The sequence below is a fragment of the Palaemon carinicauda genome, chromosome 31 (genome assembly GCF_036898095.1).
Source record: "Palaemon carinicauda isolate YSFRI2023 chromosome 31, ASM3689809v2, whole genome shotgun sequence".
Taxonomy (NCBI): Eukaryota; Metazoa; Arthropoda; class Malacostraca; order Decapoda; family Palaemonidae; genus Palaemon; species Palaemon carinicauda.
In genome coordinates this window covers 26,098,902-26,121,993 of record NC_090755.1, presented here as the reverse complement: position 1 = coordinate 26,121,993, position 23,092 = coordinate 26,098,902, and the positions used below count along the sequence as shown (strand labels likewise).

The 23,092-nt window shown below is 39.8% G+C and overlaps 1 protein-coding gene and 1 long non-coding RNA gene across 3 annotated transcripts in view; one reads left to right on the top strand and one right to left on the bottom strand.

Annotated features, from left to right (window-relative positions):
- LOC137624362 (tyrosine-protein phosphatase 10D-like) overlaps nt 1-23,092 on the top strand; it is a 303,867-nt gene that overhangs the window by 274,758 nt on the left and 6,017 nt on the right. Inside the window, exon 29 of one of the 2 annotated variants that reach the window (XM_068355067.1) lies at nt 8,409-8,470. The exons of the other annotated variant lie outside the window; for it this stretch is intronic. Coding sequence (XP_068211168.1) covers nt 8,409-8,455 — 47 coding nt within the window. The 3' untranslated portion in view covers nt 8,456-8,470. Of the gene's footprint in view, nt 1-8,408; nt 8,471-23,092 lie in introns of those variants that run through there. 2 annotated transcript variants of the gene reach the window in all.
- LOC137624363 (uncharacterized) overlaps nt 101-23,092 on the bottom strand; it is a 71,554-nt gene continuing 48,562 nt past the window's right edge. The window contains exon 4 of the long non-coding RNA XR_011040724.1: nt 101-530. This is a non-coding gene — a long non-coding RNA (uncharacterized lncRNA). The remainder of the gene's footprint in view (nt 531-23,092) is intronic.

Genomic DNA, 23,092 nt, shown 5'->3' with positions numbered 1-23,092 from the left:
TGGTATCATATTAGTGGAGAAAAATGTCTATAAATTTTTTTTTTAAATCATGATTTTTGCTAATATATATCAAATAGTTTTTGATCAAATGACTTGAAATTTTTATATGATGAAGGTATCATATATGTCTAAAACATATTTAGAAATTGTGTATTTTGAATAATTAGAAAAAAATTCATGGCATGGCAGACAGTCCCCTTAAGCAGACAAATTCTATTTCTAAAAAAAGGAATGCAAAAATGTTCTGTTATCCAAACTGGTGGAGTTGCTGTAGGTCTTAATCGTCCTTTTGATTTTTTGCTATCTCAGGGTATGATATCCTGATTTGAAGGCCATTAATGGTGTTTCTGGAAAGGGCTTCTGTAACGTTGGAAAAACCTTTCAGATAACTGATGGTGCAGGAGTACTTAGCAATCGCTGATACTTGCTGCTGTTGGCATGCTGACAAGCTATCTACCATTATTGTGAAGGTGCGAATCAAGGGCTGTTGGTCCATTTGCCCCATGAACTGCTGTCCCTCGAGTATGTTTCTGAAATATTGAAAATCATAGTGGATTGCCTCTAGCACTCTATCACAAGTAGATATTTCTATTATTATTACCCTTCCCATTATCCACCACAAATGAAGCTTCATATGCTGACTCTCTTACTGCTGCTATCTCAGCGGTCAGTAAGGTAACCCGAGGTAGTACGGGCTATCAGAACAGAGTCATAATCGCTCGCCATTCATTCCTATTTTCAGCATGTTCTTTTGCCTCTCTCACATCTATCCTCCTGTCACCTAAGGCTTTCCTCACTCAATCCACCCACCCAAACCTTGCCCTTCTTCTTGTACTTCTCCCATCATCTCTTGCATTCATTACCATCTTCAGCAGAGGGCCATTTTTTATGATTTCACAAGGCCAAACCACCTTAACACATTCATTACCACTCCAGCTGCTAATTAATTTCTCACACCTATTCTTACCCTAACTACCTCATTCCTAACCCTATCCAAACAAGATACACCAGTCATACTTCTGACATTTCATTTCGAACACTTTCAATTTCTGTCTTTCTGTTACTTTCATTCCCCACATCTCCGATCCATTCACCACAGTTAGTGCAATCACTTTCTCATACAGAACTCCCTTTACATTCATCCCTACCCCTCTATTCTTCACTACTTCCTTCACTACCCCCAACACTCTACAACCTTCATTCACTCACTGACGTACATCTGCTTCCACTCCACCATTTGTAGCAACAAGGAACCCAATTACTTGAACTGCTCTACTTCCTCGAGTAACTCTCCATTCAACCTAGCACCACCCTCCTTCTCCTACATCTCATAACCTTACTCAAACTCATATTAACTCTCAACTTCCTTCTGTCACATCCTTCCAAACTGTGTCACTAATCGACACAGTTTCTCATCCGAGTCTGCAACCAATATAGTATAATCTGCAAACAACAACTAATTCACCTCCCACTCATGATCGCTCTCATCTATCAGTTTCAATCCTTGACCAAGCACTCGAGCATTCACCTCTCTTACAGCTCCATTAACAAACAAATTGAACAACCATGGTGACATATCACTCACCTCTGCCTCCAGTTGTAAAATACTAGAAGTGGGGAAGGATGGGTAAGACTAGTCAGAATAGGAGGAATAAATAATGATTAAATAAAGCGAGAAAACAAAACCTGAACAATTCTTACCTGATTCAAAGAGGACTGCAACCGGGAAGCCCAAGGGAGAATTGAAGGTCAGTCCATACAGTGATCGGAAGCATACCCACTCTTAAGGCGATGGACAACCTCTCTAAGGTAACAAAAAATATGTTCCTGACTAGAGCATCGTCTTGCTAAAAGGAAAGGCGCCGAGTGAATTTAGTCTACTCATTGCCAAAAAGAAGCTAAATAAGACAATCCCTTCAGAAATGTGCCAGACTACGACCCAGAGACTGGTGACATAAAAAACACTGGTGAGGACAACCAGAGCCGAGCCGAACAAGTTCTCGGAGATAACGTGAGGAGAGCAAAAGACCTAGAAGCAACTACAAATAAAATCAGTTCAGTCAGGAAGCAAAAGTCCTCATAATGTCCACAGGAAACCAAAAACTACCAAATCAAAACCCAATCTAGAGCTTGGCTTCATGAGAAGGTGTACATCACAGCAAAGGCCAAAAACTGAGAAAAGAGAAATAAATAAGAGGCTCGGAGTCTTGTCAGGAAAATGCCTCCCTCTCTCTAGAGACCTACAGCCAAGAGGAAGAAGCGCAAGACAAAAAGCTAGAATCGGAATGGTCACCAGGATAGACCTGCTACTAAATCCTCAAAGGGGCCGAACGAAAAGACATTTAATGAAGTTGAACTTAATGAATGTTGAACCACTCCTAAGAACTGATATCATAAGAAGAAGAAAAAAGGTATACAGGTAGTTGGCGATTCTATCTCCCGGCAAGAGTACCTAACTGTCTCACTGGTGCAATGTTAAGCGACATTGGGGGTTACTTCAATGCAGTCCATGGTTGCCAAAACCAACTGGCAGAATGCCTGTCGCCTCACAGGAAAAGGTGCTGTTGCCAAAATGAAAGGGGACTAGTAGCAGGCGACTCATTTTCATGGGATGAGCGCCTAGACTGACCAGATCTATCAGTGTTAGGCGACTTTGGCATTATGACAAATACAAACCAAGGTCGCCAACACCGACCAAAACCTACCTGCTGCCTAACTCCTTGTGGCGCTGTCGCCAAGTGACATTGGATGGCACTGGCAGGAGATGGCTCGCTCTGACAGCGTGAGGCCTGGTCAGTTTGCTGGTTTGGTGTTAGGTGACATTAGGAGGTATAGGTGATGCAGCCCAATGTTCCTACGCCAAACAACAGTATTACTCATTGTCGCTTGGTGGTTAGGAGGTGTGGCCCTTGAGAAGGGAAGCAACCTATAATTTTTCCTTTTTTTTGATAATATTAATATTTAGTCAGGAGAGGTTCATTGAAATAAAGAAAATTTGACATTCATGAGCCTTTAATGCAAATTATAGGGCATTCTAATTGGTATAAATTACCACAAAACACACCACATTTTCTGTACTATCTACAGTAAAATAACACCAGCAGTTGCCATAGGATCCAACACTCAGCAACTTAAGCAGTGCTTGACAAAGAGAGATTTGGTAGGCTACCGAGTTGCTACCAAAACCCATTACAAAAAAAAAAAAAAAATGTCTATAGAAATTTAGAGAAGTTGCCCCATGCCTAAAATCATGAGCTTGAACCTTCAAATCCCCTTCACATGGCCAGAATCCAGTGTGAGCTTCTGTCATTTAATTCTCAAAAAAGAAGACAACATTCTGGGATAGATGATACCCTGGCTTTTAACCCAATAAAACAAATAGGGAACCATGTTCATAATACTAACAGCTTTGTCTAAATAAACCTTAACTGCCCTCAAAGAAACATATCCTGTGAAACACTACCCAGCTTTCTCTACTTGGAACTGTTAGCAGTATTTGGAGGTCTTTGGTTCAGGAGTCACTAGGATGGGGAAGTGCATAGAGGTTTTTACAGGCCTAACAAAATGTCTGTCTTGCCTTCCGATGAAGGGGTCACCAGTTCAAAATCATGGTTCCTCGTATCAAGGAATTTGGTCATGAACAAAACTGCAGGCTATCTGGCTGTTGCCTATTTTCCTTCCGGGAAAATTAAAGGTTTTTGCCGATCAATTAAGCAAAAGTGACAGGTGCTTTTAAATGGGTGTTCCCCTCATTGGTGTGTCAAGAGATTTGGTGTTTGTGGAGAAAGCCGACATTGAAGATGCGATATGATTACACACAGAGTTCCCTATTGGTGTAGGGTAAGTAGTTTGCAGTATTTAGTCTATCACTTGGAATGGATGTAGCCTCTTCGGGGATTTTTCTGATGTTAAGTATTTTGCTCTTGAGGAACCTATAGTTGTCAGATCATTTTTTTGGCATTTGCTGTATATGCAGTATTTGCAAAGTCAATGTTTTGAGCCTTTGGAAAGCCTGTACTTTAGGATCTTATGTTGAAACATCTTCTTTTTCGGCTTTTTCCTCATTTAAGTTTGCTTTATTCGTGCATTGCATTTTCTCCCCAGAATATAGACTTTCCTTTAGATAAAATGGTTTAGTCTCTATCTGAGCCTATAGGCAAAGAATGATTTCAAGGTGAAACTTCTTCCACATCTTGCCTGTGTATCTATGTGTAAGGCAGAGACTCAGTGTCTATGAGGGAAACCTAGGAGTTCAGGTTCTATTGAACCAGTCCTAACCCGTCTAATGTTGAATTCATCTGCTAACTTATGACATGTTACCCACATAGAACCATTACTGTACTAACACTTAAGACATTGCTTATCCTGGCACTTTTTTCTTACCTAACAACCATCTTTTTCATCTGGGAGAATATCTCGCTTATGTCCCATTTCATTTCATAAGTTTATGAAGGCGGGAGAGTCTTTGGAACCACACAGAATCTCCCAAAAGAATAGATTTTTCTTTCATCAAAACTCCTTTCTAGTGAGGAGGCTGCTTTGTGGCTCCCAAGAGAAAATATAAGGCATACTTGTACAACACACAGGTCAAGTCACCTATAACCAAGCACTAAAAGACTAATAAGTCAACCACTTGCCTCGAGATGAAATCCTTTGAGACAGAGCTAGGTGACCATGATGGTGTGTCTGGTAAGGGACCTGGATGAAGGTCCCTCTCTTCTGCCTGATTTCCCCCATAGGTGCCACAATCAAATCAAGCACCACATGCAAGTATGTTGTATCGGTTTGATTTGTTTCAGTTAGCGTCTTATAAACACCCTATGCCCAGACCACCTCATAAAGGTCTCTTTATCCTGAAATTGCATGTCAATGCGGAAGTAATTTTTGTCTTGTGGGTTTTAGGCTTGGAAAGAGGATCAGCATTCTTTTCTTAATGAGGAAGGTCATGAGAACACAGATAGCCCTTATAGAAAGGATATTCTTGGTCTGGGTATTCTGTTGACGTGTATCTTTACAGATATGGTTGCATGATAGTTACCTGGCAGATATTACCACAATTGAGCAGAATGCTTTAAATTCACTGACTCTGGTTCCTGAGACTAAGACTGTTGAAATACAGCCTTCTGAAGTAGAACTTTTATTATTATTATTATTATTATCATTATTATTACTGTATTAATATTATAATTATTATAATTATTATTATTATTATTATTATTATTATTATTATTATTTTTAAAATAATAAGCTAGGCTATAACCCTAGTTGGAAAAGTAGGATGCTATAAGCCCAAGGGCTTCAACAGGGAAAAATAGCCCTGTGAGGAAAAGAAACAAGGAAATAAATAAACTACATGAGAAGAATAAACAATCAAAATAAAATATTTTAAGAACAGTAACAACATTAAATTAGATCCTTCACATATTAACTATCAAAACTTCAAAGACCAAGAGGAAGAGAAATAAGATAGAACAGCATGCTCAAATGTACCCCAAATTATTATTGTTATTACTAGCTAAGCTACAACCCTAGTTGGAAAAGCAAGATGCTATAAGCCCAAGGGCTCCAACAGGGAAAATAGCCCAGTGAGAAAAAGAAATAAGAAAGTGATAAACGATATGAGAAATAATGAACAATTAAAATAAAATATTTTAAAAAGAGTAACAACATCAAAACAGATATTTCATATATAAACTATAAAAAGACTTATGTCAGTCTGTTCAACATGAAAACATTTGCTGCAAGTTTTATCTTTTGAAGGTCTACCGATTCAACTATCCAATTAGGAAGATCATTCCACAACTTGGTCACAGCTGGAATAAAACTTCTAGAGTACTGTGTAGTATTGAGCCTCATGGTAGAGAAGACCTGACTATTAGAATTAACTGCATGCCTTATATTATGAGCTGGATGGAATTGTCCGGGAAGATCTAAATGTAAAGGATGATCAGAATTATGAAAAATCCTATAAAACATGCATAACAAATTAAATGAATGACGGAGCCAGAGATTAATATCTAGATCAGAAATAAGAAATTTGATAGCCTGTGAGTTCCTGTACAACAAATTGATATGAGAATTGGCAGCTGAAGACCAGACAGGAGATCAATACCTGAAAAAAGGGTAGAATGAAAGAAATAAAACACTTCTTCAGAATGCAGTAGACTGATCACCAAAAATCTTGAAAGACTTCTCAATAAGCCATTTTTTTGTGTAATTGAAGAAGACACAGACCTAATTTATTTCTCAAAAGTAAAGTCGCTGTCGAGAATCACACCTAAAATTTTAAGTCATACAGAGTTAAAGAAATGTTATTAATGCTGAGATCTGGACGATTAGGACCCACTGTTCTTGACCTACTTACAATCATACTTTAAGTTTTGTTAGGATTCAACTTCATGCCCCAATCAAGAGAACTCTAATCCAAGATGGTGGAAGGCCATGGTACAGAGGCTATGGCACTACCCAAGACCAGAGAACAATGGTTTGATTTTGGAGTGTCCTTCTCCTAAGAGTTGCTTACCATACCTATAGAGTCTCTTCTACCCTTACCAAGAGGAAAGTAGGGAGTTATCTGGTGTGGCCAAAAAATCAAGAACCCTATCGAGTGACCAAGACACTGATAGATTTGATACCAACAGGTGTTGCAAAGCAAATGACCAGTAATCTTGTGGAACATGTCCAAACCTATTCCACGGTAAAGTACCTCTTGCGAGGTTGTCATGGCAGATTTGTACAAAATTGTTGATGACTTAAGCTTCGTATCTACAAAGAGGTGAATCAGAAAAAGAAACCAAGCAGTCCAGAGTTATCTGGGGCAGAGTCCTATCCCTCAGGAAGACCATCCATGCCTTCCACACTCAGTAATACTGTCTGTTGGACGAATACCTCTTACAGCACATCAAATATGTAATGTTAGTAGCTGAAAATTCTCTTTGTGTATTCAAGAAAGAAAATCCAGACATCAAGGATTGGGGACAGATATTCTAATTCCCTACTCTTTGACACAGCTGTGCTGAATGAAGAGTGTATGACTTAGGTCGAAGACACGGATGGAGTAGAAACCATGAACTGTTTGGCCACAGGGTAGCCACAAGCACAGCCATCCCTGCTAAGTCAAAATATTTGTTGTAAACAGGTAGATTGAACACCATTTGTTCCTATCCAGGTTCATGGCATCTCTTTCAATTGCCTGAGAATCCACATTTGGAGCTACATAAAATTTTTCAAACTGCTCCACTTGGAGATCCTGACTAATGTTGAGGATCTTCACAATTGGGGATCAATGCATTCAAAGTTCATGAATAAGATGTTCTCTCCAGAAACTACAGATTACTGTATGGTTGTTGACAAAAGCTTCAGTGTATGAGTTTCTTCTTAGATTGAGCTTCTTTAATTTTAGATGTCAGGAATACTGCTTCCATCTCCGACACACACAACAAACTGATGGGAGCATTTCCCAAACACAGAGGTCTCCTTAGTTCTCTTCTTTATGTCCTCCTTAACCCAACTTAAAGGGATATATGTTTAGAAGTATGGATACCGAGGGAAAAACTAAAGGGACTGACATCGAGAGAGCCTTTGGTAATGTCCATGGTCTGAGAATTCTTTTGCAGCATTTGTGGTATTGAGAACTTCTGTCTCAAAGCCCTACTGAGCTGCCCTCCTCCACACCTGATTGATAGCAAAAAAGGAGCACTGCAAAAGACTAAGTATACTGTGAGAGACACAAATATACTGAAAAATGCTGACTCATGCCACTCTCAGTGTCATACAATGCCATATAATCAGCAATAGTTTACTTGGGGGATAAGGGTAGTGAAGTGGTGGAAACAAGGAAATTTTATTTTTTATGATAGACGTCAACACTAGCAAGATTCTAGCAGAAAGCCATGTGATCCTTTGGTTAGTTTCATGTAAATGATTGGTGGTTAATTTATTCTTTATTCTGAGATGTAATTATAATCCAAATAACGCAACTTTATTATCACCAATTAATTGTAAATGGAATATATCATTAATTTTGTACTCTCCTAATTGAATGATTTCAGCAGTGACAGCTAGTTTTATACAGTATTTGAATATTGCATAGTACATAAGGAATTTTGTATTGCAACATTCATCAAACAAGATAGGTGTATAATTCAAAATTCCAGAAGCTAGGTTGGTCTAAGATCAGTTTATATTATTAACATATACAGTATTTATTTAGAGAAATAACCTTGAAATTATTATTTAATCTTTCAGTACAGTACTTGATTGTTTTTTATGTTGATTACGGTATATTAAATGTCTACCTTAGCCTATTTTTAATTTTAATTTATGTATTTTAATTTATGTATTTTCTAAAGTTTTGGGGTTCATTATAGATATCTTGAGTTCTAACCATGCTGTAATTCGTGATTCAGGATTTCATGGATTGATGATGTTTGGCCGTAGCTCAAAGAAAAGATGATGGGCTTTCATGTTGCTTAAGCCATAAATCATTTACACACCAAGCACGATATGTCATCTCAGTTTTGCAAGGGGTAAACAGCATGTCTTAATGTCAAAATCAGTATGGTATACAATTGACATGTGTTTGTGTTATGATACTTTGTTTGAAGCAAGATGCCTTTTTTTACTAATTGATCATACTGATTTCAGTTGACAAGAGTTTTGATTTTTCTGCTGTGCAGTTTGCTATTTTGAGTGTGGCTAGATATCAAAGGGTGATGCTTAATTGACATTTCTTTTATGTTTTTTTATTGCTTTTACAGTAATAGCATGAAAAATCAGTTTAACAGTTGAATAAGAAACATTAAAAGTAAACCACTGCTGAGAGAAGAAATCTATTCAGAATTTTAGCATTAGTTACTGTACTGTATATTCATTCCCACTAATGTAAACATTGATAAACTGTTGAAGTACTGTAATAATAACTAGAATCTTCAACAGTAGGTACATATAGTCTTTCAGCTTTCAGAGAGAATTTTTGACTTTGCTTTTCAAAGAAATGATCAAACATTGGCTCTGATATACATATTCATACTTATATATATTGGCAAGCTTACCTTAAAGGATTGTGAAAAGTCTTGGCTATCCTTGCAGCTAAAGATCAGTAAAGAGTAACTTTGCAACGTATTTCAGGAACAGATAGTCTCAAAAAATGCATTTCATTTAGATGCAGCTCCCAAGCTAGGTTCATATCATGGAAAAAGGAATTCTTAAATGCAGATCCTAAGGATATCCTTATGGCTGATGCTAAAAATTACCCATTTTCTCATGTCCTCTCCTCATGACTGTTGTTGGATAGTAGTTATATTATGTCATTCCACCCTTCGCACGATATTACACACCAGAAATTATGTTTTAGAGGTGTACGAGTTCCTTCTAAATATAAGGGGAGTGGATTTTAAAAAAACAAGCTCAAGGTCTTTTAAGAAAACTAACTGTTTGCAGGAAGTAGTTTCCTTTCTTCTGTATACTGTACAGTATACCACTTAATCACTGCTGTCAGTGCACTCACAGGTTCATATATTGCTCTTTCAACCAAAATCAGCCCAGTGCATTTCTCCAATCTTTCCTCTACTCAATTCCCATGGCATACGTAGATTACAAATTGAAGTGAATATTGTCAACTCTATAACTAAGTGGAAATTCAATAAATCCTGTTACTTGTGATTTACATCCATAAAATGCAGAAAGAGGAAACTACACAAGACATCAACTATCTAGAGGGGTAAGGGGAAAGGAAACAGATTACTGTACCAGGGTTGACACCACAGTTAATGTCAGTTTAGAAAATAAAATGTTTGGTGTATTGTTATGTTTTATAGTACTGTACTGTATGCCAATTTATAAGTATTTTCATTTGTAAAATATTTATAACTGCCAAAAGATTTACTTGTGTTTATGGCAAAGCCTTAAGATATTTTTTCCTAAGGGATTCTTTTTTACACTGTTCATTACATTGTGACATGCTTTAATATGTTGAAAATAGTCTTAATGTACAGCTGATAAACTTTACATCCATGATATCTCTTCTTTTTTTTATGAAAAACTCCCCTGATGTTCATATTGCTTCTACTTGAAGCTGTTAACGTCTAGCCAAAAATAAGAATTTCTCTTTTTCTTCCCCTGCAAAGTGCCTCCCCCTCTGGGAACTGCCATGCTATCAGGCAGTTGATGGCAACGTATTAGTCGATGACACTAAATATTAACTCCTGCTTTTCAGTTCATCTCGTTTCTGATGTCTAATAAGACAAATTTAATTTTGGTTGGTCATTTTGAACTAATAAATTAAAATTTTATTCCAATTTTTCTTAGGTCTGTGTAACATAAACGTATACTGGCTGGGGACCACAATATTATGTTTAAGTGTATGGAGAAATATTTTTCAATATTTAACTTAGCCGGTGATTATATAGCTGCAACTCTGTTGCTCGACAGACAACTCTACGGTAAAAACTCGCCAGCGATCGCTACACAGGTTGCGGGTGTGCCCAACAGCGCCATCTGTCGACCAGATACCCAGTTCTCAATGTAAACAAAGACTCAATTTTCTCTCTGTCGAGGTGTCGACAAGACGTACTTACTCGCTGTTGCTAAACTGGAGTTTTTTCACATCTAATTGGTGAAGTACTTTATTCTAGTTTTGAGCTTTCGCTGTGCAGGGTTTCTCTTCACACAAATCCTTGAACTCTTTTTGATAACGGATTCTTTGTTGATGACTTTTTGATAGTTTTTTTTAATTTCCCTTTGACCAATTCAAAATGGCTGACCCTTCACAAGTCCCCAAATTTAGGAAGTGCAATGCTAGGGACTGTTCAAGGCGTCTTCCGAAGGCTTCTATCGACCCTCACACTGTTTGTTCCAATTGTCGGGATAAAACCTGTCAATTGGAAGATCGGTGTGAGGAGTGCGTTGGCCTTTCGGAATTCGATTTTATCGAATTTCAAAAGTATACACGTAGGCTAGAGAGAGATAGAGTTAGGAGAAGTTCTTCTCGTTCTATTGATATATCCTCTCCCCATGCCCCACAACCTATTTCTTCCCCTGTAGTGGTTGCTCCTAACCCCCCTCCTGGCACTCAGGAACCATCGATGGCTGATATGATGCGTGCCATCCAGGCTCTGGGTGAGAGAGTTGAGTCCCTTGCTAGTGACCGTAATCAGCTCATGGCGGATGTGAAGGAGCTTAAGTGCAAAAGTGCAGTGGGAAGTGCTAAAGTGCCGAGTGATAGTGTTGTGGATAGTATTGCGCTTGAGGGTTCGTCTGTTCGTGCCTGTCGTCCTCCTAGTCCGGGACCTCTTGCAAGCTCCCAAGTCCAGGGGAGAAGCAATGTCGTACGACAAATGGGTTCGAGAGGCTTTAATCAGCGAACAGACGTTCCTTCCGTGGTATCGGGCGTATCTACCCAAGATCGCTCCTACCTAACTAAGACGAGAGAGCCCATTTATACCTCGTCTTCGGAAGGTGTTTCTCGCAAGAAACCTTGGACCAAGGTCTCACGACCGTTAAAACGCAAGTCGGTCCCTTCAGCGCAAGTCCAACGGCCCGGTTGTAGCCACTGGGTCAGTTCGGACTCGCTGCCGTCATCCGATGACTGCTCACCGCCTAAGAGAGGCAAAGCGGTACCGCTTCAGACAGTAACACCGTCTGTCGCCGCACCTGCTCCCGTAGACCCTAAGTGGTCTCTACTGCAAGACATGCAGTCTAAACTGACGTCTCTAATGCAGGACTTTCGTGCGGAGAAGGTTGCTGCCGCACCAGCTAGTGCAGTACCTAGCCTACAACCTTCCACACGATCGGTTGTGCGTCCTGTGGACGCTGAGGTAACCTTCTCACGCACACCAGTTGAGAGAGTTCCTCCACCCATGCGTTCCAGTGTGATCTGCCAGCCGCATGTTGACGTTAAGCGACGCACGGAGGTTGCCGTTGACGTTCTGGAGGTTCAACAACCGTCAGAGTTGCTTTGTTTTGACGCGGTGCGTCAACCTCCGCAACCCAGTGTGGTTTCCACTGCGCACCCACATCAGTCCAGACAGTCTGGAGTAGACGCTGTGCGTCCCCGCGCTGCCATGGTTGTTGCCAGCTCACAGACTGGGCAGCAGTTCCATGACGTTGCGTCCGGCTCAGTCACGCATGCACCCGTGCGACCGGACTCAGCGAACCAGCCGTTACCCACTCCGTTGCCGTTTCCTCATCAGTTGTCGGATGAGGAACTTTCTGATGATGATGTTGCTGCACACATAGATGAACCACAATCAGATTTGGACGAGCCTAAGTCTACTCAACCCTCTTTGGACTTTAGAAAAGTTTTGGCCATTTTCAAAGAGTTGTTTCCGGACCAGTTTGTTTCTGTGGCTCCTCGTTCTCCGCCGTCAGAGTTTGTGTTAGGCATGCCGTCTACCACTCCTGCCTTTACTAGACTCGTCCTCGCACGCTCGTCCAAGAGAGCTTTGCGGGTGATAGGAGAATGGTTGCAGTCCAAGAAGAGTTTAGGGAAGACAGCCTTTGCGTTTCCCCCTGCTAGACTCTCTTCTAGATCGAGCGTCTGGTATGCCACGGGTGAAGTTCTCGGCTTGGGAGTTCCTGCCTCTGCCCAGGGCGACTTCTCAAGTCTTGTAGACTCTCCCCGCCGCCTTGCCATGAGACGCTCAAAGATATGTTGGTCATCTTCGGACCTGGACCACCTTTTGAAAGGTATCTTTAGGGCCTTCGAAGTTTTTAACTTCTTAGACTGGTGTCTAGGAGCCCTAAGCAGAAAGATCTCTCCGACAGAGAAAGAGACTTCCTTGCTCATTATGTCCTGCATGGACAAGGCCGTACGTGATGGGTCTAATGAGCTTGCTGCATCATTTGTGTCCGGAGTCCTTAAAAAGCGTGAAAACCTATGCTCATTCCTTTCAGCTGGAGTTACACCGTGCCAGAGATCTGAGCTTCTCTTTGCTCCTCTTTCCAAGTGCCTTTTTCCAGAAGCCCTGATTAAGGAAATAGCCGCTTCATTGGTGCAGAAGGACACTCACGATCTTGTTGCGTCCTCCGCTCGCAAAGCTCCCCCTTTGCCTACCTTGTCAGCTAGACCAAGGATGGACACTCCAGCGTCCCGTTTTATTCCGCCCTTTCGTGGCAGAGCCTCCAGCAGAGGAGGTGCTCGTGCCGAAGGGAAACGAGGAAAGAAGAAAGGATCCAAGTCCTATAAGGGCAGAGTCTGACTGCCCGCATCTTCAGACAGCAGTGGGAGCCAGACTCAAGAACTTCTGGCAGACCTGGGAGAAGAGAGGCGCAGATGCACAATCTGTGAAGTTGCTCAGAGAGGGGTACAAGATCCCTTTTGTACGGAAACCCCCTCTAGCAACGTCTCCCATCGATCTCTCTCCCAGGTACAGAGAGGAAGACAAGAGACGAGCCTTGAAACGGGAAGTGTCTCTTTTACTAGAGAAGGGAGCGGTGGTCAAAGTCTCGGACCTTCAATCTCCGGGATTCTACAACCGACTCTTCTTGGTGTCAAAGAAGACAGGAGGGTGGAGGCCGGTGCTAGACGTCAGTGCTCTGAATGTCTTTGTCACAAAGCAGACGTTCTCCATGGAGACCACAAAGTCAGTCTTAGCAGCGGTCAAAAGGGAAGACTGGATGGTCTCTTTAGACCTAAGGGACGCCTACTTCCACGTCCCCATCCACCCGGACTCCCAACCTTTTCTGAGATTCGTTTTCGAAAAGGTTGTCTACCAGTTTCAAGCCCTGTGCTTTGGCCTAAGCACAGCTCCTCTTGTGTTTACGAGGCTGATGAGGAATGTAGCCAAATTCCTTCATTTATCGGACATCCGAGCCTCCCTCTATTTGGACGACTGGCTTCTCAGAGCTTCTTCCAGTCGTCGCTGTCTGAAGGATCTAAAGTGGACTCTAGATCTGACCAAGGAATTGGGTCTCCTTGTCAATATGGAAAAGTCACAACTGGTCCCATCCCAAACTATTGTGTATTTAGGGATGGAGATTCACAGTCTAGCTTTTCGGGCTCTTCCGTCGGCCCCCAGAATAAGCCAAGCCCAGTTATGCATCCAGAACATGCTGAAGAAGGAACAATGCTCAGTCAGGAAGTGGATGAGTCTGGTAGGGACGCTATCATCCCTGGAACAATTTGTGTCATTAGGAAGACTACACCTCCATCCTCTTCAATACCATCTAGCTTTTCACTGAAAAAAGGACAAGACGCTAGAAGCGGTCTCGATCCCCATTTCCGAAAAGATGAAGTCTTGCCTGACTTGGTGGAAGGACAGTATCAACCTAAGAGAGGGTCTTCCCCTGGCTGTTCAGACTCCCAACCACGTTCTCTTCTCGGACGCATCGGACGTAGGCTGGGGCGCGACATTAGACGGTCGGGAATGTTCGGGACTGTGGAACTCGAGTCAAAGGATCATGCATATCAACTGCAAGGAGCTGCTGGCAGTACATCTGGCCTTGAAAAGCTTCAGGTCTCTCCTTCGAGGCAAAGTGGTGGAAGTGAACTCGGACAACACCACTGCCTTGGCGTACATCTCCAAGCAAGGAGGGACCCACTCACTGACGTTGTACGAGATCGCAAGGGACCTGCTCATCTGGTCAAAAGGTCAAAACATATCACTAGTAACGAGGTTCATCCAAGGCAACTTGAATGTCATGGCAGATTGTCTCAGTCGGAAAGGGCAAGTAATTCCAACAGAATGGACCCTCCACAAGGATGTATGCAAGAGACTTTGGGCCACTTGGGGCCAACCAACCATAGATCTCTTTGCAACCTCGATGACCAAGAGGCTCCCAATATATTGCTCACCAGTCCCGGACCCAGCAGCAATACATATAGATGCCTTTCTCCTAGATTGGTCGCATCTAGATCTATACGCATTCCCACCGTTCAAGATTGTCAACAAGGTACTGCAGAAGTTCGCCTCTCACGAAGGGACAAGGTTGACGCTAGTTGCTCCCCTCTGGCCCGCGAGAGAATGGTTCACCGAGGTACTTCGATGGCTAGTAGACGTTCCCAGAAGTCTTCCTCTAAGGGTGGACCTTCTACGTCAGCCACACGTAAAGAAGGTACACCAAAGCCTCCACGCTCTTCGTCTGACTGCCTTCAGACTATCGAAAGACTCTCGAGAGCTAGAGGCTTTTCGAAGGAGGCAGCCAGTGCGATTGCTAGAGCAAGGAGAACATCCACCCTTAGAGTCTACCAATCGAAGTGGGAAGTCTTCCGAAACTGGTGCAAGTCAGTATCTGTATCCTCGACCAGTACCTCTGTAGCTCAAATAGCTGACTTTCTCTTATACCTGAGAAAAGGACGATCCCTTTCAGCTCCCACTATCAAGGGCTACAGAAGCATGTTGGCATCGGTCTTCCGGCATAGAGGCTTAGATCTTTCCAACAATAAAGATCTTCAGGACCTCCTTAAGTCTTTTGAGACCACGAAGGAGCGTCGTTTGGTTACACCTGGTTGGAATTTAGACGTGGTACTAAGATTCCTCATGTCAGACAGGTTTGAGCCGCTACAATCAGCCTCCCTGAAAGATCTCACCTTAAAGACACTTTTCCTGGTATGCTTAGCCACAGCTAAAAGAGTCAGTGAGATTCATGCCTTCAGCAAGAACATCGGATTTTCGTCAGAAAAAGCTACATGTTCGCTACAACTTGGTTTTCTAGCCAAAAATGAGCTGCCTTCTCGACCTTGGCCGAAATCGTTCGATATTCCCAGCTTATCGAATATGGTAGGCAATGAACTAGAAAGAGTCTTATGCCCTGTGAGAGCTCTTAAGTTCTATTTAAAGCGAACTAAACCTTTACGAGGCCAATCTGAAGCTTTATGGTGTTCAGTTAAGAAACCATCTTTGCCTATGTCAAAGAATGCTTTATCCTACTTTATCAGACTGTTAATACGAGAAGCTCATTCACATCTGAGTGAGGAAGACCAAGCATTGCTTAAGGTGAGGACACACGAAGTTAGAGCTGTCGCAACTTCCGTGGCCTTTAAACAAAATAGATCTCTGCGAAGTATAATGGACGCAACCTATTGGAGAAGCAAGTCAGTGTTTGCGTCTTTTTATCTAAAGGATGTCCAGTCTCTTTACGAGGACTGCTACACACTGGGACCATTCGTAGCAGCGAGTGCAGTAGTGGGTGAGGGCTCAACCACTACAATTCCCTAATTCCATACCCTTTTAATCTTTCTCTTGAAATGTTTTGATTGTTGTTTTTTGGGTTGTCCGGAAGGCTAAGAAGCCTTTCGCATCCTGGTTGATTTGGCGGGTGGTCAAAGTCATTTCTTGAGAGCGCCTAGATTAGGGGTTTTGATGAGGTCCTGTTGTATGGGTTGCAACCCTTGATACTTCAGATCCTAGGGGTCGATCAGCATCCTAAGAGGATCGCGAGGCTCCGTAAGGAAGACGTACTTAAAAGGCAGAGTAATTGTTCAAGTCGACTTCCTTACCAGGTACCTATTTATTTTGTTTTTGTTATTTTGATAACTTCTAAGATGAAATAAAAACTCTTAGCTCATAAAAGTGTAAACATATATTGCTGGTCTCTACCCACCCCCCTGGGTGTGAATCAGCTATATAATCACCGGCTAAGTTAAATATTGAAAAATGTTATTTTGATTATAAAATAAATTTTTGAATATACTTACCCGGTGATTATAAATTAAATGACCCTCCCTTCCTCCCCAATAGAGACGCAGTGGGACGAGGAGAAAATTGAGTCTTTGTTTACATTGAGAACTGGGTATCTGGTCGACAGATGGCGCTGTTGGGCACACCCGCAACCTGTGTAGCGATCGCTGGCGAGTTTTTACCGTAGAGTTGTCTGTCGAGCAACAGAGTTGCAGCTATATAATCACCGGGTAAGTATATTCAAAAATTTATTTTATAATCAAAATAACATTTTTCGTTCATTCCCTCTTCTTTGAAGATATGTCAGGTATTAGTTGACTGCTGTGATTAGTAATCAGAATGTCAAGTAAAAGTTAGTAACACCTTTACCTTGTTGTGTTGTTTATGTTTAGTTCAGGGTAATCCAAAGATGACTGGGAACACTGGACTAACTTCTCAAGTTGTGAATGGGGGTTCTTTTTTCATCTTGCATTGTCTTGTCTAATGACCAAGGTTGTAGGTGATCTTCTCCAATCTTTTTCAAACCTTTATTATGGTATTAATATTGAATAAAGATTATTTTTTTTATAACTTCAGGAAACTAAGGTTTATGCTTTGGTTGGCTCAATTGGAATTTTGCCTTGCATGTTTTCTTGGTCGCTAGATGCTTTAATGTAAGTCTCCTGAATGAGTTCATTGCTTGCAGAGGCATAAATTACTATACATACGGAAACTTATTTTGGTAGGATATTCAAGGATATTAAGCTTGTTTTAAGTTTATACTTTTGTTGTAAATCATCTCTAAATTTCACTTAGATGACTTATTTTCATAGTTTTTGTGATTTTATAGGCATATTACTAGATTTTATCATATGTGAAAGAAAAGCATCCTGTTCAGTTCCTGTCTAATGTAGAGACCTTATAAAACATTTTATAGAACAGTCTATAGTCAAATCTTGTTCACGAAGAGCTAATTTTCTATGACCAAGTGTAAAAAAAAAAAATCTTTGAAGACAGGAGAATTAAATAGGAATTTACTAGAAATTTTCTCCTTTGCAAAGTTTTTATATGGAAATTTAGTCTTGTTCACAATTTGGATTTGTTAAGGCATGAATAATTCAACAAGGTTTTTATGAATTATTCAATGAAATGACTAAAGTTTCATCAATTTAACTTTAGCATCGATTTAGTTACTACATAGAATTTTGTTCAGATATTTTTGTTCAGTAGTAACTAAGCATTTATGCAAGATGGAATTTATGTTTTGTTGAATTTCCAGGGGTTCTATTAGCAAGTTGTACTGTATGTCCCAAATCTCATATCACTCAAAACAATTAGTCATTCTTAGTAGTTTACATGACAGGTTATTTAATGTACTTTATTATTACCTATTTAGAATTGGTCCAATTTTTATGGCCTAATATTGTAGGCTTAATTAATTTTCAGGCAATGAGTCATTGCTTGAAGGTAGTAATTCTGAGCTTACCTACCGAGCTGCTAATCCTAACCTGACTTCCAAGTCAGGTCTCGTGGTTCTAATGGTCCATTCAGTTTGGGGCCTGAATGTTCACTGCATCTTCCATATTCAAAGTCCTTTTGCAGAGCCTCAAATTCATTATTTACTTTAGATCCTTCTGTTGCTAAACCCTTGCATTCCCACTTTCTTAATTTCTCTTTTAGACAACTATATTGTGTGGCAATCTTGTATTTCATAGGATGATGGCATTGCAAATCATGCCCTGTAGATAAATGAAATTAGAAAATTAAAAGGAAATTGGGAATAGATTGAAAGGACTAAACATAAAAGAAAACTTATTTTTGGTTTAATGAAAAATCCAAGATTAGCATACTGTGATTTATTTTAGATTTTTTATTTTCATCTAGTTCTTTCTTCCTCAGAAGCTCAGTTTAGTTGACATCTACCCACAATTTTTTAAAAATAAATGTTCCTATTTTCTTTCCTTTCAAAAAGCACATGTCCTTAGTAAAGGAAAGAAGATTGTAGTGATAAGTGGTAACTGATGCGCCAGTTTCCTTTGTCTTGTACAATACTGTACAGTACTTTATTCTCTGTCGTCTCAGTGACAATCAAACCTCTCTAGATTGTTTGTTTTTTTCTGCACATTATGTTGTCTTCTGTTTCGTTAGCAATTACTGTGTGGGGTGTGCACAGGAATTTTTTTAAGGAGAAATTCTATGATAGGGAAAGTTTTTTCCCCCTTTTTATCTAGCTTGGAAATACTGTACTCTTACCAGTTCAGTGGGTATGTTCCTTGGAAAAGTATGTCTGTCAAATGCCTCTAGCAACAACCATTCCTTTTTCAGTGTAGATTTAGTTTGGATAAATTGTTAAAATTTTGGTTTCAGTTAGAAGAAATTATCTATGTAGGCTATAGAGGTTTAGACCATGCCCTAGAAGCTAGTCCTATCAAGTACTATATTGTATCTAGGTGTAACTCATTTTCATGAGGGTTGAGAATGTATTCAGGCATTCTAATTTTCAATTACCTGCAGTCAGAAGTATTGTAATTTACTTTTCTAAAGATTCTCCGCCTTAAAATTTTGATAAGTTTCTCTTTTAAAGGGTCTCACAGATACAACTGTTTCCATTTTACCATTAGCAGATGGGCTATTAGTATTAGATAGATGTCTTGGTAGACTGCTGGTTGGCTCCTGAAATAAGATTTTGAGGGTGGAAAATTTATTTCATCTCACTACCTTATTTCAGAACCCTTTATTTTTTATACTAGATGTTAGACTTTATATGCCACAATCTTTTTTTGGAAAGTAAAGGTAGTGATACATCAGAAATGTTTCTTAGCAATACTGTACTGATATATTCTTAGGGTTAGGAATTTAGACTTTCTTATGTCATTTTTCCAAAAGCGACATATTGTTTCCAGGTCAGAGTTCAGTGACAAGGTCACACAGCAAGTTAGTTTCATGTTAAAGAAAGGACTTGAAGGTTTAGTTTCACAAAGTGGTAGTTCAGCTATTCTTTTGTGTAGAAAAGTTTTGGAAAAGATTTACTCCTCTACAAAATTGTTCTCTTTGTACTTATAAAGGATCAGTTTGACATACATGTAACATGAGAAATGGAAATTATTGATGCAAAATTCATCGATGGAAACATATTAACAGATGTCGTAAAAAGATAAAAACTTAACTTTATAAAGGAACGCAATGTATCCCAGAGAATAGTTTAATGGTAGTGTGTTTTATCAATCATTTTTATCAGTATGGACAATGGCTCAGTGGTTTACATAGTGTGCCTGCAAGTTTTTATCTAAAGAAGCCTGATTTTATTATAATTTACTGTGCATTAAGTGTAGTCTTATCTGTGAAATTTATGGTGTGAATAAGAATTTACTGTTTATTTACTTGCTTAAACTTAGTTTAAACTATTCCTTTATTTTTCGCAGTGAGAAAGTTCAAGGTTTTTTTTATTGCAGTATAATTTGTAAGACTTTAGTTTTGAAATGTAGATGGTGGTTATAGAATTGAAATTCAACTAAGAAATTCAAGGGATTACATGTTTACTTGGGGTTAGGTTTGTTTACATTTTAAACTAATTTCCTGTGGGGGTTCAATTAATCTCAGTTGTCACTTTTCACCTCTTTTCTTCACTATCCCACCTCCATCACAATGTGGAAATCAGCAATATGAGCATCTAGGAGTTTCATAAAATTAAACATTTTAATGATAAAATTTGTTATTTCTATTCTTACCTGATGCTCATATACATGCGCCCTCTCCTCCCCACTGATCAGTGCTGTCAAGAGAATACTGATTGGGTTTGCAATTTTGAGAACTGAAAACCAGAAGGTAATATGTCTTGTCATCTACTAGTTAGTTGCCATCAACTGCCAGATGGCTGATGGTTCATTTTGCAGGTGGTTAGAATGAGAAATTTTTATTCTCAGGTAGATTTCTACATAGCTTCAAATAGAAGCAATATGAACATCAGGTGAGTATAAGAATAACAAATTTCAAAAGATCCTTCTTGTCTGTACTTTATTGTGAGAGTCTGAAAATTAACTTTGGATTTTAATTAAGCTACTTTGCCATGATATTTCACTTATTTAGATTTTGCATTAAGAGAAAAAAATAATCTTATGTATTTCTTTAGTGCTATCCTCTCATAATCTTTTAGAAACCTTCGTTACCTTTTTTTTGGCATCTGATGGACATCCATGGACCTTTTATTCAAAGGAAATTTTAAGCTATTAGAAAAGAAATTATGCTCCTTTAATAGTTACTACCCTTAACCTGTTTATGAATTTTAAGCATATTTTGTAATTTTTGCTAACTATCCTGTCAGAGGTCAAGTACTTGTATACTATCCCTCAAAGGCAATACATTATCCATGTATATTTCATGTAAATTTGGTCATATTGAGGAGCAGATGAATGAAGACCCAAAAAGTCACTTTACTTCTTAACACATTGGTGCTAAACCAGTCCTGGTTTATATTGATGCCAAACAGATATTCTATCAAAAGAATGTACTTTCAAAAATAATACAGTACTGGTTTTATTCCTTTTATTATAAGTAATATAATTTTTAGAAGTTATTCAGGGAACATGTTTCTTTTGAAAATTACATTATTATTAATATGGGATGGGCATGCAAGATGTAAAATAAGAGCATATAATCACTTTAAAATTTAGCATGTTATGTATGCTTTTTATACACATTTATGCCTGCACATGTACATATTAATATAAACAACAAAAATATAACATCATAAATCATATATTGTATATGCACATTATTTCAGTGTCTTCCACTATAATCATATGCCCTGCATTTAATAGGGTAAGGTTGTTGACAGAAAGTATAGAAATGAGTTTATTCTAGATTTATACTAGAGTACCTACATCATGCCAGGTATTGTCTTAATTAGTACTGTATTTGTTCACTAGTCTACCTCACTTTTGCTTCTGTTCTTGCATGGTAACACCTTGTTAGTTACTGAAGACATTGAAATTACTAGATTTTGTATCACCACTTTGTATCGTTGTTCATGTTTGATTGTTTGATATTAGGTTATCCAGGCATTTTGAGAAGCGTTTCTTGATAAAGAAGGGTTGTTGTAAACCCATTGAGGCTTCAAGGCCTATTTCTTTCAGTATATGTTTCCTCTTAGCCACTAAGCACTTTCACTTTTGATCCCACTGTTAGCTTTACCAGCCACTCAGCCAGTGCTTATAAGCTTTCACATCTATTGAATGCTCAAGTTCCCGAATCACTTTATACTGAAGTAGGTTGGCCCGGGCGCCAGCCACCCATTGAGATACTACCACTAGAGAGTTATGGGGTCCTTTGACTGGCCAGATAGTACTACATTGGATCCTTCTCTCTGGTTACGGTTCAATTTCCCCTTGCCTACACATACACCGGATAGTCTGGCCTATTCTTTACAGATTATCCTCTGTCCTCATACACCTGACAACACTGGGATTACCAAACAATTTTTCTTCACCCAAGGGGTTAAATACTGCACTATAATTGTTCAGTGGCTTCTTTCCTCTTGGTAAAGGTAGAAGAGACTCTTTAGCCATGGTAAGCAGCTCTTCAAGAAGGACACTCCAAAATCAAACCATTGTTCTTTAGTCTTGGGTAGGGCCATAACCTCTGTACCATGGTCTTCCACTGTCTTGGGTTAAAGTTCTCTTGCTTGAGGGTACACTCGGGCACACTATTCAATCTAATTCCTCTTCCTCTTGTTTTGTTGAAATTTTTATAGTTTATACAGGAAATATTTATTTTAATGTTGATACTGTTCTTAAGATATTTTATTTTTCCTTTTTTCCTTTCCTAACTGGGCTATTTTCCATTTTGGGGCCCCTGGGCTTATAGCATCTGGCTTTTCCAGCTAGGGATGTAGCTTAGCAAGTAATAATAATAATGAGAATCACTTAGCTTGCTTGGAATGGCTGCAAACCCCCCCCCCTACTAAGTCTTCATGACTTGGAATGGAAGGAAAGGCTCCCCCTTGTCCCATTCTTGGAGTTAATAACCTGAATGCTCATCTACAGCAGAATCCCTATAAATGGAAGGAAGACACCCCATCAGAGCCTCCCTTTTAAGTGATACCTCAAAGGACCAGCCACAGCTGAGTCTTCAGGAACAGAAAAGTCCACCCTGGAGTTTCCATTGAAGGCTGTAAACTGAAGGCCAAGCAACGGTTGAATCTAAAGAAATGGAAGGAAGAGCTCCCATACGGGCTTTCCTTGGAGCTGGCAACCCGATGGCTTAGTCACAGCCGAATCCCCAAACTGGAACGGGAAGGAAGCAGAAGACAGGGCGACAGTACCTGGGCGGGTCCTATCTTAAGTGGGCTGACCATAGAGGGAGCAGACTAATGTCTACTATTCTAGCTATGAGGAGACACAAACGTAACAAATCCAGGTAGATTGGTAACCTGCTTAATGAAACCTTGATCTGGATTCCACTTAGCTAGTGAAGTGGTCATTGCGATGTCTTCAGAG